Source organism: Dermacentor andersoni, chromosome 6, assembly GCF_023375885.2.
Source record: "Dermacentor andersoni chromosome 6, qqDerAnde1_hic_scaffold, whole genome shotgun sequence".
Classification (NCBI taxonomy): domain Eukaryota; kingdom Metazoa; phylum Arthropoda; class Arachnida; order Ixodida; family Ixodidae; genus Dermacentor; species Dermacentor andersoni.
In genome coordinates, this window is record NC_092819.1 from 114,241,219 (window position 1) to 114,256,853 (window position 15,635).

At 43.2% G+C, this 15,635-nt stretch overlaps 1 protein-coding gene across 1 annotated transcript in view; it reads left to right on the forward strand.

Annotated features, from left to right (window-relative positions):
* Positions 1 to 14,404, forward strand: part of LOC126522273 (uncharacterized) — a 29,193-nt gene extending 14,789 nt beyond the window's left edge. The window contains exons 2-5 of the mRNA XM_050170993.2: positions 5,509 to 5,648; positions 9,591 to 9,658; positions 10,050 to 10,130; positions 14,191 to 14,404. Of these exons, the coding sequence (XP_050026950.1) occupies positions 5,509 to 5,648; positions 9,591 to 9,658; positions 10,050 to 10,130; positions 14,191 to 14,327 (426 nt within the window). The 3' untranslated portion in view covers positions 14,328 to 14,404. The remainder of the gene's footprint in view (positions 1 to 5,508; positions 5,649 to 9,590; positions 9,659 to 10,049; positions 10,131 to 14,190) is intronic.
* The last annotated feature ends 1,231 nt before the right edge of the window (positions 14,405 to 15,635 follow it).

A 15,635-nucleotide genomic window follows, 5' to 3' on the forward strand; every position in this document is an offset into this window, starting at 1 on the left:
ATGGTATTCACTGAAAACAGTGAACAGAAAGTGGAGATACAGGGCCAGGAAATACCTCGGGTAACAGAATATAAATACCTTGGTTTATGGATAAACGAAGGCAATAGATATATAGATACTCAGGGAAAAAACAATAACAGTGAAAGGGAAGAGAAATGCAGCCACAATGAAGCACAGAGCGCTATGGGGATACAATAGGTACGAGGTCCCCCGAGGTATGTGGAAGTGTAATGGTTCCAGGACTTACTTTTGGGAATGTGGTTGTTTGCTTTAAATCAAGGGTACTATCAGGACTCGATGGGAACCAAAGGTCGGTGGGTCGCCTCGCATTGGGCGCTCACGGGAAGACAACAAATGTAGCTTTGTAGGGTGATATGGGCTGGACTAGTTTTGAAGTGAGGGAAGCTCGCAGTAGAATTGAGTATCAAGAACGGCTGAGGAATATGGAAGAATGTAAATGGTATGGGAGAGTGTTCAGGTATCTGCACAGGAAAAACATTGATTTACAGCGAAGGAGAAGAAGTAGGAAGCTTACCAGCAAGTATGCGGCCTGCAGGGTGGGCAACACAGCAACAAAGAAGGTCAAGCGGAAAGTCAGAGAGGCTGAAACGATGTCATGGGTGGCGGCAATGGAAAATAAACCTGCCATGAGTAAGCTTTTAACAGGAAAAAACGAAATCAGGAAAGAAACAAGTTATGATAACTCAAAGGCAAGGCATGGCATGGCAAGAACTTTATTTTAGTCCAGAGAAACTAGGGTCCGAGGGCACAAGCCCCCAGGCTAAGTCGGTGGCTCCGCCCACGTAGGCACCGGTAGGCCAAAGGCTTTCCCGATGTCGTGAGCTCTTCGGACGGCCAGGAGTTGATCTTGGAGGACTTCGCTGGATATGCGCCGACTCCAGTCCTCCTCACTGTTGAGATCCGAAGCCCTTTGGTTGGGGCACAGCCAGAACATATGATCAAATATGCACGAAGTGTGTCCACAACTTTTACATTCCGCGGGAAACTCAAAGGCAAGCCTATTATTTTTCGAAGCGAGACCGGGATGCCTTAGAACACGCACCTATAAAGCGAGATATAAGAAGGAAGACGAAGCATGTGGTTGCTGCAATAAAGCTAGGGAAACTATGGAGCATTTTTTGTTAGAATGTGAAGACGTCTACCCAGCGGTCGATTTAGGCACCACTGGCTTCCTTGAAGCCCTTGGTTTCAGGGGGAACAGTGGAGAAATAAAAATGTCCGTAATATGCATTAATAAGACGCGATTGGAGGATTGGTGGAAGAAGAGTACGGAAACGACAAAAAACGGAGACGCACAAAAGCACAGTTCGCAATAGGGGATCAGAAAATTTGGGTGTGGTAGTTCATAGTGTTTTTTTCCCTTTTTTGTTGCTTAACCTAGGTAGGACATTAGACAGTGTATTAGCAAGAGTTTGGTCGCGCAACCTACCACCCCGTTCCAAAGGGTACGCTCATAACATCGATCCATTCATCCATCCATCTATCCAGTGTCCATTGAACGCCGCCGAGTGGTCCTTCGAGTTATGAGCCCATCGCGTGCAAGCGAGCGCGTTGAGATGCGTGGCACGTTTAGATTTAGCCTTACCGAGGCGCAGTTAGAACGCAGACGAAAGCTCGCGCGGGGAAGGAACGCGCGGGTAACGAGGACCTCCGACAGCAAGGGTGACATGGCGTTGTGGTGGCGCCCTCTCCACCTCACGCAACACCTGGCGCACTTTCCGTACAGCAGATTTCTCTTTCGCCCGATTACCTCCGGCGAGGAACGCTCGTGCCATGGCATCGCAGTTAATGGCAACCCCGTCGAGGCGCACGGGGGACGTGCGTCGCAGCGTATGTCAATGGGAGCTTAGCTGTCGTTTCGCTGCTAGAGACGACAGACGGGAGGCTTTCTGGCTCAGTGAGTCATTTGACGTTTTCGCATCAATAAAATTGGCAGTGGCTTATCTCGGCTATGCCAGGATATACGTAGCGAAAGCTAAGGCACAACATGGTTAGCCTTGGTTAATCTTGATTGCAAGTCCAGGTTAGTCTGGTTGTCTAGCTATGTTGCGGTGTTTTGCCAGTCGTTCGGCGCACTGTTCGTCTGTTTCATGGGCGATTAGTTTTTTCTTCATCTGGTTCCGATGTCGATTCCAGCCCTCCAACTGCTTATCCGAATTGTCGCCGTCCATACTAACGCCTCAACTGTGGCTGCGGCGCACGCGAGCTCTCGTTTTCAGTCCTCCGACATGTTATCAGGCATGCGACGCAGCTGGCGCAGCGAGCGGAGGCGAGCGCAATGACGAGGAACGCGGTGTGATGTCATGTGCCTCCTCAGAGCAACGCCACGGCGAAATCGTGAGTTCGCGGCCAGTAAAGCTTTCGCTTTAATATAAAAGCTTTAGGAGTAGCGGTTGGTGGTGGTGGTGTGACCCGTTTCTCTGCTGCCTCAGTTGACACTTGCGGGGCCCATTTTTCAGCGAATTGCGCGGCGCGTTCCTTGTCGAGATGCGCTGCTTGGTCATCACGGCACACAAGAACTTTGCTTAGAGCCACTGCTCGTGGTCTGAATGATTCTACTTTGGAGACAGCGTTTGTTGAAGTCTCCCAATGAATTTGTTTCATAGAAACTACGTCATTGCCTGAGGTGGCGGCACCACCACGGCGCACTTCAGGTAAGATGGGTAGCAGTTTGTGTCCTGTTTGCCTTTTCGCCAGGAAACTTATGAACGTGAATGAGCATCCGAACTGTCACTTATCGGTATTGTTACAGACAGCTGAGGCTAACACGCTGGGACGTGCCCAATAACTCTGACTATTCGTCACGACATCCTATACATGGTTCAGTTGTGGGAGGCTAAATTTCGCCTTGTTTCAGTGACCTGCGCGGAAACCTCGCATGTATTTGTCAAAGGGCCCTGAGAGGTGTTTCATAAAAACTATTTAGTTACTTGTGGTTCGTGCCGTGTAGTTACTGACCCTTACTGACAACCAAAGAACCAGGTAGGATTCCGTAAAGGCTACTCAACAATAGGCCATATTCACATTATCAATCAGGTGATAGAGAAATGTGCGGAATATAACCAACCCTTATATATAGCTTTCATTGATCACGAGAAAGCGCCTGATTCTGTCGAAACCTCAGCTGTCATGGAGGCATTATGGAATCAGGGTGTAGACGAGCCGTATGTAAAAATACTGAAAGATATCTATAGCAGCTCCACAGCCACCGTAGTCCTCCATAAAGAAAGCAACAAAATCCCAATAAAGAAAGGCGTCAGGCAGGGAGACACGATCTCTCCTATGCTATTCACAGCGTGCTTACAGGAGGTATTCAGAGACCTGGATTGGAAAGAATTGGGGATAAAAGTTAATGGAGAATACCTTAGTAACTTGCGATTCGCTGATGACATTGCCTTGCTTAGTAACTCAGGGGACCAATTGCAATCCATGCTCACTGACCTGGAGAGGCAAAGCAGACGAGTGGGTCTAAAAATTAATCTGCAGAAAACTAAAGTAATGTTTAACAGTCTCGGAAGAGAACATCAGTTTACGATAGGTAGCGAGACACTGGAAGTGGTGAAGGAATACATCTACTTAGGGCAGGTAGTGACCGCGGATCCAGATCATGAGACGCAAATAATCAGAAGAATAAGAATGGGCTGGGGTGTGTTCGGCACGCATTCTCAGATCATGAACAGCAGGTTGCCATTATCCCTCAAGAGAAAAGTGTATAATAGCTGCGTCTTACCAGTACTCACCTACGGGGCAGAAACCTGAAGGCTTACGAAAAGGGTTCTACTTAAATTGAGGACGACGCAACGAGCTATGGAAAGAAGAATGATGGGTGTAACGTTAAGGGATAAGAAAAGTGCAGATTGGGTGAGGGAACGAACGCGAGGTAATGACATCTTAGTTGAAATCAAGAAAAAGAAAAGGGCATGGGCAGGACATCTAATGAGGAGGGAAGATAACCGATGGTCGTTAAGGGTTACGGACTGGATTCCAAGGGAAGGGAAGCGTAGCAGGGGGCGGCAGAAAGTTAGGTGGGCGGATGAGGTTAAGAAGTTTGCAGGGACGACATGGCCACAATTAGTACGTGACCGGGGTTGTTGGAGAAGTATGGGAGAGGCCTTTGCCCTGCAGTGGGCGTAACCAGGCTGATGATGATGATGATGACTCAACTTCTCGCAAAATTCAAGTTGACATTCGTATTGCTCTTTCTATGAGTTAAGGCAGCCCTTCAAAAAAGAATGCTTGCATCAGTATGATTCGATGAACAACTGTGTATCATACAATTCGTTGCCCAAATAAATGTTTTTTGCCACCTGGGCCATGTTGTCCGAGCGATCTCTTATTTCATGGGTAATTCACATTTCATTACCATATATTAGGAATCAATTTGTGAACATTTTCACTGTTTGTACGAGGATCAGTAGCAAAATATTCTGCTGTATACTAGTTTGGTTCAGAAGAGAAAAAATTATACATTTGTTGGTAATTTTTGCAGGATGGGTGCTCCCTCTTAGTCCTATGTGGTGGGACAGAATTAGACAACAGAAAAAGCCAAGTATTTGCAAAGGATGTTTCGCTTCAGTATAGTGGCATTTTTTTCATATAGTGCACTTTCGGAGACAAGTTGATATATCCATGACAAGCCGAAAGCGGGTTGACTATAACAATACTTGCGCACAACTTTTTTTTTTTTACTCTAGAATACGAAGTGGTTGCGCACTATATAGATTTTTGGGAAAACATCTGTGCCAGATAGCACAATTATAGTCTATGAGCTGCAGAAGTTGAAGAAGTGAACATTACTAGCAATAAAAATCGAAACGCATAATTAAAGAAGGTACTTTGCTTACGGCACAGATCGTGATAGTTATTCACGAAAGGGTACTTATTCACGCTGAACAAATTCTCAGGACAACACCAGTTTCAAGATACTGATTCCTAGAATGAGTGGGGAACTACATTGGCATTCCAGTTACTTTCGCGGTTTGATGGATTAACGAATGTTTTATCAAAAACGTAAGTGAACCAGTTCATTTTGTCAGCAGGTTGCGCTGCGCAAATAACCAAACCTGTGGCATCCTCAGAAATCCTTCCCAGTGGAGGTCTCCTGAACTCACAGGTAGCAGTTCGTAAATTCCAATATATGTAATTAGACAAAGTCTAATTATTAAATTTTTCTTAGTAGTCTTATGTGCATTTCGTCGTTTGTGCAAGTATCTCCTATTTCGGTCGTCGAGTTGAAGAACTAGAAATGTCCTATCACGCACGGATAACTTTTGGAAATTCTGCATAACCTGATAGTCTAGAAAAAGCTGCTACGTGAACACAGTGTGCTACTGAATGACCTGTAAGCAACATAACCTCGATTCTAGCAAACACTTATTGAGACGAAGGAACGTTCCACTTTGGGCTCCCACTCACGTTATCGCTGGCTTGCGTCCTTCAAAGATTGCTGAGTTGGGCAAGATAATTGAAATGTAATTTTTCTTACAGTTAATATCGACCTTCGACTATGTTGTGGCTATATCTGATGCGGACAATGACACAATTTTTGAGTGCATGTCTGCCAAGCGACTCGAGTATGACCCGGCGGTATTATCAGCCACATATCTCTGGGTGTTCCCGTCAACAGGGTAAGTACAATCTCTTAGGCGAATAGAAAATACAAAGCAAAAATAAAAATTAGTATATCCTGAAATATATATGGATCTCAGTGAAGTATCCAACATGCTCTCATCATTGGCGGTTCTACTATATCATATTACGCGGCTATTTATCTGCGCATATTAACGCGTAAGCGAGATGCATTCACGAAACATAACTGCGCTGTAGAAAATGCAGTGCTCCTTCACAATCGTAGGTGCATTGGGAGTGAAAATGGCGACTTCCCTTCTTCGTTCTCGTATGAATCGTAATGTCATTTGTCGAATCGTCAGAATCACTTTATCACTCTACGTACGTTCTTAGTATCAGAATGTGCTTAGCATCAGAATGGTTTGCTGTTATGTATCTGAGTACCACTCCATTTCATGTATAATTTCTATTACCTTTTGCTGTTGTTTACTTTGTATATTATATTTATTATGAGTGGGTATAAGTTATAGGGTTACAAGCACCTTTCCCATCTAATTTCATCTCGGTATTCGCTCCTAGTTATCATTAAGGAAAGTCATTGTGTGTACCTTCAGCTCTTATACCTTTGTTGTAGCTGTCACTGTATTGGATTCTTGTTTGTTTTGCCGTGTGGTGCTGATGTATTAATATACCTTCATGTAAAATCGGCACGCCAACCTGGAAGTATTGGCAGTATTGAAAATAATATAGTAATAATGATCACATCAATACCTTCAGGCTGTTCTATCTGGGGTCTGGAAAGCTTGCAATTATTTAGCATATTTAGCTCTCAAAGAAGCCATTTATAGGAGCCAACCGTAGTTTCTTTATTGCAGTGTTTCCTAAAGCCTAGTGTGTCTGTGAACCTACGTCACAGAGACACAGATAAATGTGTCACATGATTCCCGGTTCTCGAGGTAGCCGATAAAGTTTTTACAAACATCGTATTAGGTGCGGCTGCATTATTATTTGTTAGGGTGACGCCTGTTGTCCATAGTAATATGAAATCTTGTTTAATTTGGTATGGGCAAATATTTTTTGAAAAGCGCATTGACTCGCTAGTGGCCAGTTAATAAGGCAAATTAGAGCACGAAATAGTTTCAAGGTGCTGTTTTTTTACCAAAAACGTTACAAAGTATAATATGTTAATAAGATATGTGCTTACAAAATGTTTTGGTAGCAAGTCAAAACGAAGGTTAATCTTCAAGATGCCCTGAACTGCCCTGATTAACACGAGCTCTTCAACTTGACCAAAATAAAACGGGACAGCATGCCGAAAGATGCCGGGCTCAAGTATGTTACTTCAGACGTGCTCCTTCGACCTAGGCAGGTATTGCCGTAATTGACCGAAGTCTGTGAACGTACAGAATTCCTAGTCAAGAATCATTTTTGAGTCCAGCGCATTAACCTTAATCGTACCAGATTCTGCTGTAAACTAATTATATTCTGTGTTAGATAGCGTCACGTGGTACATTCGAGGAAACAGTACTGCCGTGCAATAAGATTTCGCCCGCCCAGTAGGCTTAAAGTTCAGCTTATAGCTTGTTTAGGGCAGCTTTGCATAAGCAGACCTTTGACGTAGAAGTTTCTTAGTGTCCTGTACATGTGAGTCTCGGCTATGTGGGCTCTACTACTGACGAAATAATAGATACCAAAATTTTTGCGCTGAAACATAAAAACAACCATGTGACTGACACAAATTTTAGGTTTTCTTACTTTGACATAACACTTATTTGCCTTCCTGATTGACCGAAGGAGTCTGCGCACGCTCGTAAGAAGATTCGAGCTATGATGCAGCGGCTTCCTTAATTCCTGTGACATTGTGTTAGGCGCGAGAAGGGAGAACATTCAATATCCGCTACGATTGCTTAATGCGGTAAATTATAAAATAAAAAAATGCCCTAGCCTACTCAGGTTTCTATGCTAATAACGATGGCTAATACATATTTCTCCACCATGCTCCAAAAACGACTATTGATTTGGCTTGCTTACTTTGCAGGAAAGTTCGCTGTTTGCATTTAGGTGTCCATTCATACCCAATGTATTCAGAATGTATATTCTACTGCTTTGAAGTATGAAAAAGAGCGACGTTTGTCGGTGGCAGAAATGAATATCTTAAAGGGACCCTGAAACGATTTTGACAATTTTCTACAAACGTACTGATTCGTTAGAGTAGGTCCTTCTGATCATTAATTGACACATCTAAGTGCTCCGCGTAAAGCGCGTAATTTATTATAAGGATTTAAAAATGCACATCGCTGCTGATCGCAGCACACTGCTCGGCGGAATTTTAAGCCACCCCAACCCATATGACGGAAATCACCCATATGACGTCAGTGGAGCACGCTATCCGATTGGCTGACCAGGGCGCGTGCTCGATAATTTTTCCAAATTTATGGTAAACAAATGGTCTTCGTAATAGTTGGAATGTTAGTTCATTTGTTTTTATAAAAAGAAAGCAACATAAAGAGAATGCACAAGAACAATTTTTCAGTACACTTAAGCACTTCCGGCACACAGCAAGTGTCGTCTGCTTGTGTTACAACGTACTTCATTTTGACGAGAGCTCCGCGGTCAGAATCGGTCTGTCTTTTCGCGAGCACTATGATTGGACTTTGTTGCCTTGTGGACTGCAAACGTAGCGACTGGCAGTATGTCAAGCTGCGACATCCTGTCCCTCTGCAAGGCAGTATACGAGCGAACTGGCTGCTGCGCATCGGACTTCCGCTATCCGATCAGCGCCAGGATTTGCGCGTTTGTGGCCGTCACTTTACACAGGAAGATTGCTAACGCAATAGCGTTTCGCGATTCCGGTATTAGGGCAAACGCAAGCGCAAGGGGACAGGGCCTGGCCGCTTGACTGTGCCGTAACGGGATGAGCCATGGAATGAGCAGAAGCGCAAATGTGAATGGTCTGCACGGTGCAGCCACCTGGTGGCACAGAGCTCAACCATACACAGTAGCAGCAACGAAGTGTATTCTTCTTTGCTGCTGGTGTGTATTTTTCGCAGGAGTGTAATCATCAACACGTTGTTTTTATAAATGTTTAAAATGTTTTACACTTGGTTAGAGCAATATTAGCGCTTTGTTTGGATGGTTAAGCGCTGCGCCAACAAGTGTATGGACCGTGCAGACCGATCAGACAGCTCACGTACGTCTACGCTAAAGTTCCTTCATCAGCTTGAGTTTATTCCTCTAGTCATTTGCCAAAATGACCGGCTTGGCTTCGGTTACCGGAATACCAGACACGTTCGGCGCTACGACAGAATGCTCGCAATGCACGCTGCTTCGATAGCTCTTGCTTAGGGTCGACGGCCAAGCGGCTAGCAGAGAAGTTTCGCGCGGGCGGGGGAGGGCTCCAAAACAACCGGAAGTGGACGATGTGACGTCGCATCGTGACGCAGAACCAGTGCAGACGGAGCTTAGCCGCGATCACTCGGCGAACGAGTTGAGGAGGAAAAGCATGGCTAGGGAGGAGGGTAACTTCTGATCGCTTGTAGCTCCGTTAATACCTAACGCTTCATTTAAATTGTGGTGCGAATGTTCTACTTAAGCTGTACCATACGCGTCTACAAAATTTGTCCGAACCGTTTCAGGGGCCCTTAATACGGTGCATCGGAAGCGATGTGGTATGAAAATTCACAGGAAAGATGACTATTAGATAAGGAGTGGCGAATTTTTTTCTTAACCAAACAGAAATACTATCATGAAGCGTTCATCTACAATAAACTGCAGTGACATCTGCAACTCTGGGTTTTCCATATAGAAGAGTCTGCTACTAACTGCTTGTGAACGATTAGGTGCGTTAAATAGTGTTTTCCAGTATGGTCAAAAAGCACAGAATATTCAAGGTTACAGAATGTGAAGCTGGTGCCTGGTCAATTACGGGCTAAGAATGAATGGTCAGCAAGACATAATTGAGGCATACAATGAGTTCAAAGCAATATTTACTTCCTCCACAGGCTCGAAGTTCCCATTTTTATACAGCCGGGCGGCCCCGTAGGGACAGTTCAGTTTACTATACCACAAGGTGAGGAACATATCTGGCTTTACAGCACCTGCGTTCGCACTTTACACTCTGTTGAGTTATAATATCATGCAGAGGGCACCCAAGATTATCTCTTTTGAGTTGAGTAAGTTATTTCGCAAAGACATGGAACGTATAACATTTTTTCTGTGATGTGCGAGAAGTGCTCGTTCTGCACTTAGTCATTTGGAGGAAATTGCAGATGACATCGTTATGTGCTGCTTTACAGCTTTTGAAAGCACTCGTTATAAATTTTGCACGTTTGCACCGCGAATGTTATCAATGCTGAAATCTCAAAATACATTTCATTGAGAGGGTGATAAAAAGCCTATTACCAGGTTACAAATCAAGTGTTGAAACAATAAAGCTTTCCTTCGTTTATGAAATCTTGCAGATGAAACTCCGAAGGAAGCCGTTGTATACTATTCCAACTACGAGAACTGCGTGGTCGTTAGTGTGGAGTTCAACGGAAACCGTAAGGAACACCACGAACCTGCCTTCGCGCGTGCACGTGTGTTCGTGTGTGCGTATGTGTGTTTGTGCGTGTGTTTATGAGCGGGCGTCGGCAGCAGGCTTAGTACCAGTCACAATGGCAAATATTGGCTCAAGCTGCAGAAAGGTTAAAATGATGGACTGTACCAGCACATGTGTTAACACCAGTATCTCAGGAATTGCACACCTCTAAAGATCATGCTCCGAGATATCATACCAAATAAGTAATGGCCACGTTCTCACATGATGCTGCGACTGGCATTAGGTTGCAATTTTGTCTGACGTGAAGCAAATGATGGATCACAAGCAATGCGAAGAAAATATTTCTCAAAGCAGTCGAAAAAAGAAAATTGCTGTTTAATGATCCTTCAGTCATTTGTATTGAATTTGGAAGTACAGGGTTGTTTCTGCATGTACAAACTTGCTTCCACATACTGTTTCTACAAGTACAGACTAGTTTCTATACGTACTGTGCACACGAGGACAAGACTAAACCTTAGAGCGGAATGGCACATAACGCTAAACAAAGAATCTCGAGCACTGACACAAGAGAGAAAGTTATGACATGGTATCATCACTGCTAGTGCTGCAATACATACAATTGTGTACTATTATACGGCCAGTAAAACACAGAATAATTCAGGATGACCATTCTGCGATTTCTCTCTCTGCATCACTCTGCATGTGCCACTTAAATCGCATGCGGTTTAAGCTATACAAGCCTCTGTTAAGGTAAGCAGAGAAAAGTAAAACCAAATGTTTCATTGCGTTGCTTGACTGCTGTGATGCAGTAAAACATGAGATTTTTAAAGGAGCCACAAGTTCTCAGAGACCTTCGGAAATGATGGCTATAGAAGCATCAAGAAGTATTTGACTCGCAGGCCGCTGAACGCCATCAACGAGCTGTCGTATTCATACTCATTAGCACTCAAAGCCAGTTGCGACTGGCAGTGCGGTCTGTTGAGTGCAAGTAGGGTATGAGTCTTAAGTGAGTCAATAATAGTACGTTTGAGCTCATGTAAGTTTCATCTGAATGTGTCATGTGGAGTCCGTATAAGTGTGAGCTGTATCAGTAGCTGGCACAAGTGAGACTATGCCGCCTGTGTTCGATTGTTCTCGAGTTTCAATGCATCGGAGCTTGTGGGAGCGTGAGTGAATTTAGGAACTGTATGAAATAGCGTTTGAAATATTTTTTTTTAGTCTTTGCGATGTCTTACGAGTGCGTGTGCGCTATACTCCAGTGATACCTTGCGAATCGGTCAAGCTATGAAATTGAGTAAGCCCGATAAAATAAGCACCTACTTGAAATGGCAAGTCACCTAACACGATCTGCTACAATATCTGCTACAATATTGTGGGAACAAGGGCATGAACATTTCAAGCGTGAAGCTTCCACCGCACTATATAAAAGATTCGAATAAATAAGGTAGCAGCTCGTTAACCTATCAGCCGAGTGAGCCTGCCAGGTATTATTTTGTCGCTCAATGTATGAGTGAGTTAGACATAGTGAGTGCTTCTCTGAGTAACATGTGCTGAAGTCTGATCTTAAACAGTTTCAGTCTACGTGAGACCGCTTAGAGATTTTAGTGAGCCTCAGAGAGCACTAAAGCTGACGCCATATTTTATGAGTACGTTTTAGTTGACCCATGACTGAAAGAGAAATGTGCAAGAGGCCAGCGAGGCTGTAAAGTTTTGTTATGCGCTTGAAATGGTGAAAATTTTCTACTGCTTGTTGGCGTAAGAACAACAGAGCGCCCCCCACCAGGCCCATTGCGGCAAAAAGATGTTCAAATGAACCCCTACCGCAAGCCATCTTTGAAGCAACAAAGTTTGATGGCTGGGAGAAAAAAATGGCTCCGAAAATCTTCTATAAGAGACTACAGATGTCCCCGATTTGCCTGATATTGCATGTATTGCCACGTGGTGCCCGATAGGAGTTGACGGGAATTACCCAAAGCCTAAGTAAGAACATATTGTGCAGTGTAGTTATTAGCAATAGAACACAACATTCCCAAGTGAGGATCGGTACCACAGCAAACAAGCAAGCAATCTACCAGCTCCTCAGTAATGAGCTACCGAGTGTTGATGAAATGCATGACACCTACGTGTCTTGCCAAATATTAAAAGAAAAACAGTAGCATCTGACACTCGTAACCATTAACAATGACATATAGCAGGCTCTCTTACGAACTATGCAAAACAATTGAATCGATACCGGTTACCTTCGCTGTTAAATAACTTGCAACAATAAAATGGGGTCGCCCTTGCAAAAATAACATTGAAAGACGTTCACGACATGTTCTTGTCAAAAGACGTTTTATTTCTGCTTGGTTTTACCAAACTTCGTAATACTTTCATCTATCACCCTTTTAATTGTTGAACTTTCTGATATGTTACCATATTACAATGTCGCGTTGTTTCTTGCAAAATTTTTTTCATTGCGTTAAAGTTGCTTTTTTTTAGAAATAAAAATTGCCTCTCAGTTCTGTGCTTAGGAAATTTCAACCATCTTTGTAGCATCTACTCTGTGTAATCTGATTTTGTTCTGCGAACTGCCCGTTGCTGTCCTTGGGAGGCTGTGGCCACCTCGTCAAACTACTCGGTGTAGTAGGGTTTTGTGACTGCGCCTTTATTGCTTTCAAAGAAACATAACTAAATCAGTATGTTGAACAGAACTGAATTGAATTGAATTGAATTAAAAGGTTTTGCAGTAGCACAATTGATGTACAACGAATACTGAAGTGGGTACAATGCACATGACCGCCTCAATGATGTTCAAGCAAACAGGTAGGGACTGATTTGGACAGCTCGAATATAGCGCAGCGTTTTCAGAACCGAAACTATGATCGCTGGCGCAACGCTATAACAAATTTTCGAAAATGTTAGCGCTTATCATGTTTTCACTTAGAAAAAGCACATTTATTGTTCTCTTATAGCATAATGACCGTAGGTATGAACTTTTCATGCTGTGGTCGAAGTTCACAACACCGGTGGGCCGAAAAAGATTGATTAGGTATGTGGTTACTATAAGCGAGGAGAGCAGCCGGATTTTGTTTTCGCTTACAAGACAGCTAAAAACTTTAGGTTCCGAGAGAACTAAGCAGAATGATCAGCCTTGTTGCCGTGTTTAAATGCGGATCTCAGTTGGTAATGACGCCGTAGTAAATTGCTAGGGCAGCAGGTATTCAAAAACGTCTGAGAGAAAACAAAGTACTTTGCGCAGGTGTGAAATTGATATCCGTGACGAACAATGGCAAATATAGTCTGTAAAAGTTTCAAAACAGCATTACCAAGCAGTATAAATGCGCCCGCGCATCTCAGAGCAATGGAAGTTTTTCCGCAGTATTAATCGCTAATAGCCCAAAGTACAAGCGCTAAAATCATCAGTAAATGTGCGTAAGTTATATAAAATACAGAGAAGGTAATTGCAGACTGAGCACGAATGCACCTCACTAAGAATTGGAACCATCATAGTCTTGTTATGAGGACTTGCTTGCAATACAGCGCAAACACCAATGCAGGTAGCGAGTTGCCTTAAATGTTTGGGGTCAACCTGCCGGTAAGTCACAATCTGCGTTAATATTTCGATATAACTAGTAAATTGTTAACGGCGAGTTCCTTGTCACACTCTGTTAGAAAAAAAATTCTGAATCTGGTCGCCTCCGTGACCGCTTCCCATACGAACGTAAATGAAATTATTAAAAATGTTAAGTTATCCATAAGAATAATTATGTCGATAGAGCCGCTGTTTCATGGGCACGTTTCACAGGAAAGCTAAGGTCTTTTATCTGTGCATCCTCATAAAATTAGTGTTTTGCCAGAAGTGAAATGCTAATTTACCATTTTACAGCAACAGACTAGGTTAAACAGACTAGATATTGTCAGGTCTTTCTTAGCACCATTTAAAACCTTAACTGCAATGGTGCTCCAAATACAAACGGCTCCAACGTCAAACCGCGAAGTCTGAAAAGCAATGCAAATAAAGAATATTAGTAAAAACGTGCGCTCTAATTATTTACCTTGCTTTTTATCCTCATGAACAGAATGCATACTGTGGACCAATACAGCGGTTAAGGACAATGTGCCGCAAGACTGCATCGACCATTTTGTGGACACGTGTGGAGTAATCGTGCCAAAACACAGCCGTGACTTGTGCCCGGATGGCGAAGGAGACTACTAGCGTCGAAAAAACCGCTCAAGAAGATTACATTACTAGATGTACGTTTGTTAAGCTCATCATCAAAATAAAGGTATATAGATATACAGGAAAAAAAAAACTGCATGCAATGTTCTGAATGATGTGACACATGGCGGAGCGAATAATTTAAGATGTCTAGTACTGTGGCAGGTTACATATGCGGCACATATTTTTTTTTTATATTTAAGGCGTCTTTCCCTTTTAAATAATTTATGTGTGTATTTGTTCGTGATTGAAGCTGCAGCTTCTGCGTAAATACATTTAAATTTAAGTTCACAATACAAAAAACGGACAGATTTAGACAAAATAGCCTCTTACGCTGGTATCCTACAAAAGAAAAATAAGTGTCAGTGCTTTATAACCTACGGGGAACAGTTTTGCGAGGAAAAGGCGACTTTTAAAAGAATTTGCAGTGCAAAGGGGATGCTTAGATTGTGGATCTTATATCGGGCTTGATTCTTTATTCATCACGCCTTAGATGCTGATAGTTGACTTGCAAGTTCTGTTCTACATTTTAGGGCATGAAGTCAACTTCCGGGGAAAAATTTGTCGAACGTAATCAATACAGATTACCAGCCTATGGTAAAGAGCGCACATTTCTAGGCACATTACAGCCACATAATATGCGTTTCATTCTTATTTTGTTTAAAAGAAAGGGAACCTGGATGTCACTGCAACATTCAAAACATTTATTTGCTTTAACCCAGCGAAACTATTTTTGGTAGCAATCTGGGTGAGTTCCTGAATTCTGTAATGAAAGATAACTAATGACATAGGGAATTGTCGGAGAATAGTGACTGAATAATAAAAAACAACTACCCGCTTCACACGCCTTGCTATAAAACAAGCCATATCAGGAATTTTCGCAGGATTTCACTTGCTGTGGTGGACTGCATGCCCAACTTGTGAGAAATAGGTGTGCAAAGCGTCAAACAAATCAGGTGTATTAAAAAAAAAGTTAACCGTAGAAGATTGCATTCCATAACTATAACTTCGAGTGGCATTCTTATGGAAGTCCAAAATAAGTACAATATAGGAGCCCGGTTGCCGCACAACGCGTTTCGAAGAGTTCGCGTGCCCCGGTGCGCTGTGCATTTCGGAGGTCACGCACAGGGTTTGCGGTGGGGGCGGTAGATGGCGCCGTATTCTTAGAGAATCGCGAAAGAGAGGTCCAGTTGAAGTACACGCCTCAAACATACCTCTCTTCCAAGGTGGCAGTAGGTTGTGTCACTGCATTCATTCAGTGCTAAAGCAAAACCGTCGACAGTCATGAGGCCTGTTCTTTTTCTT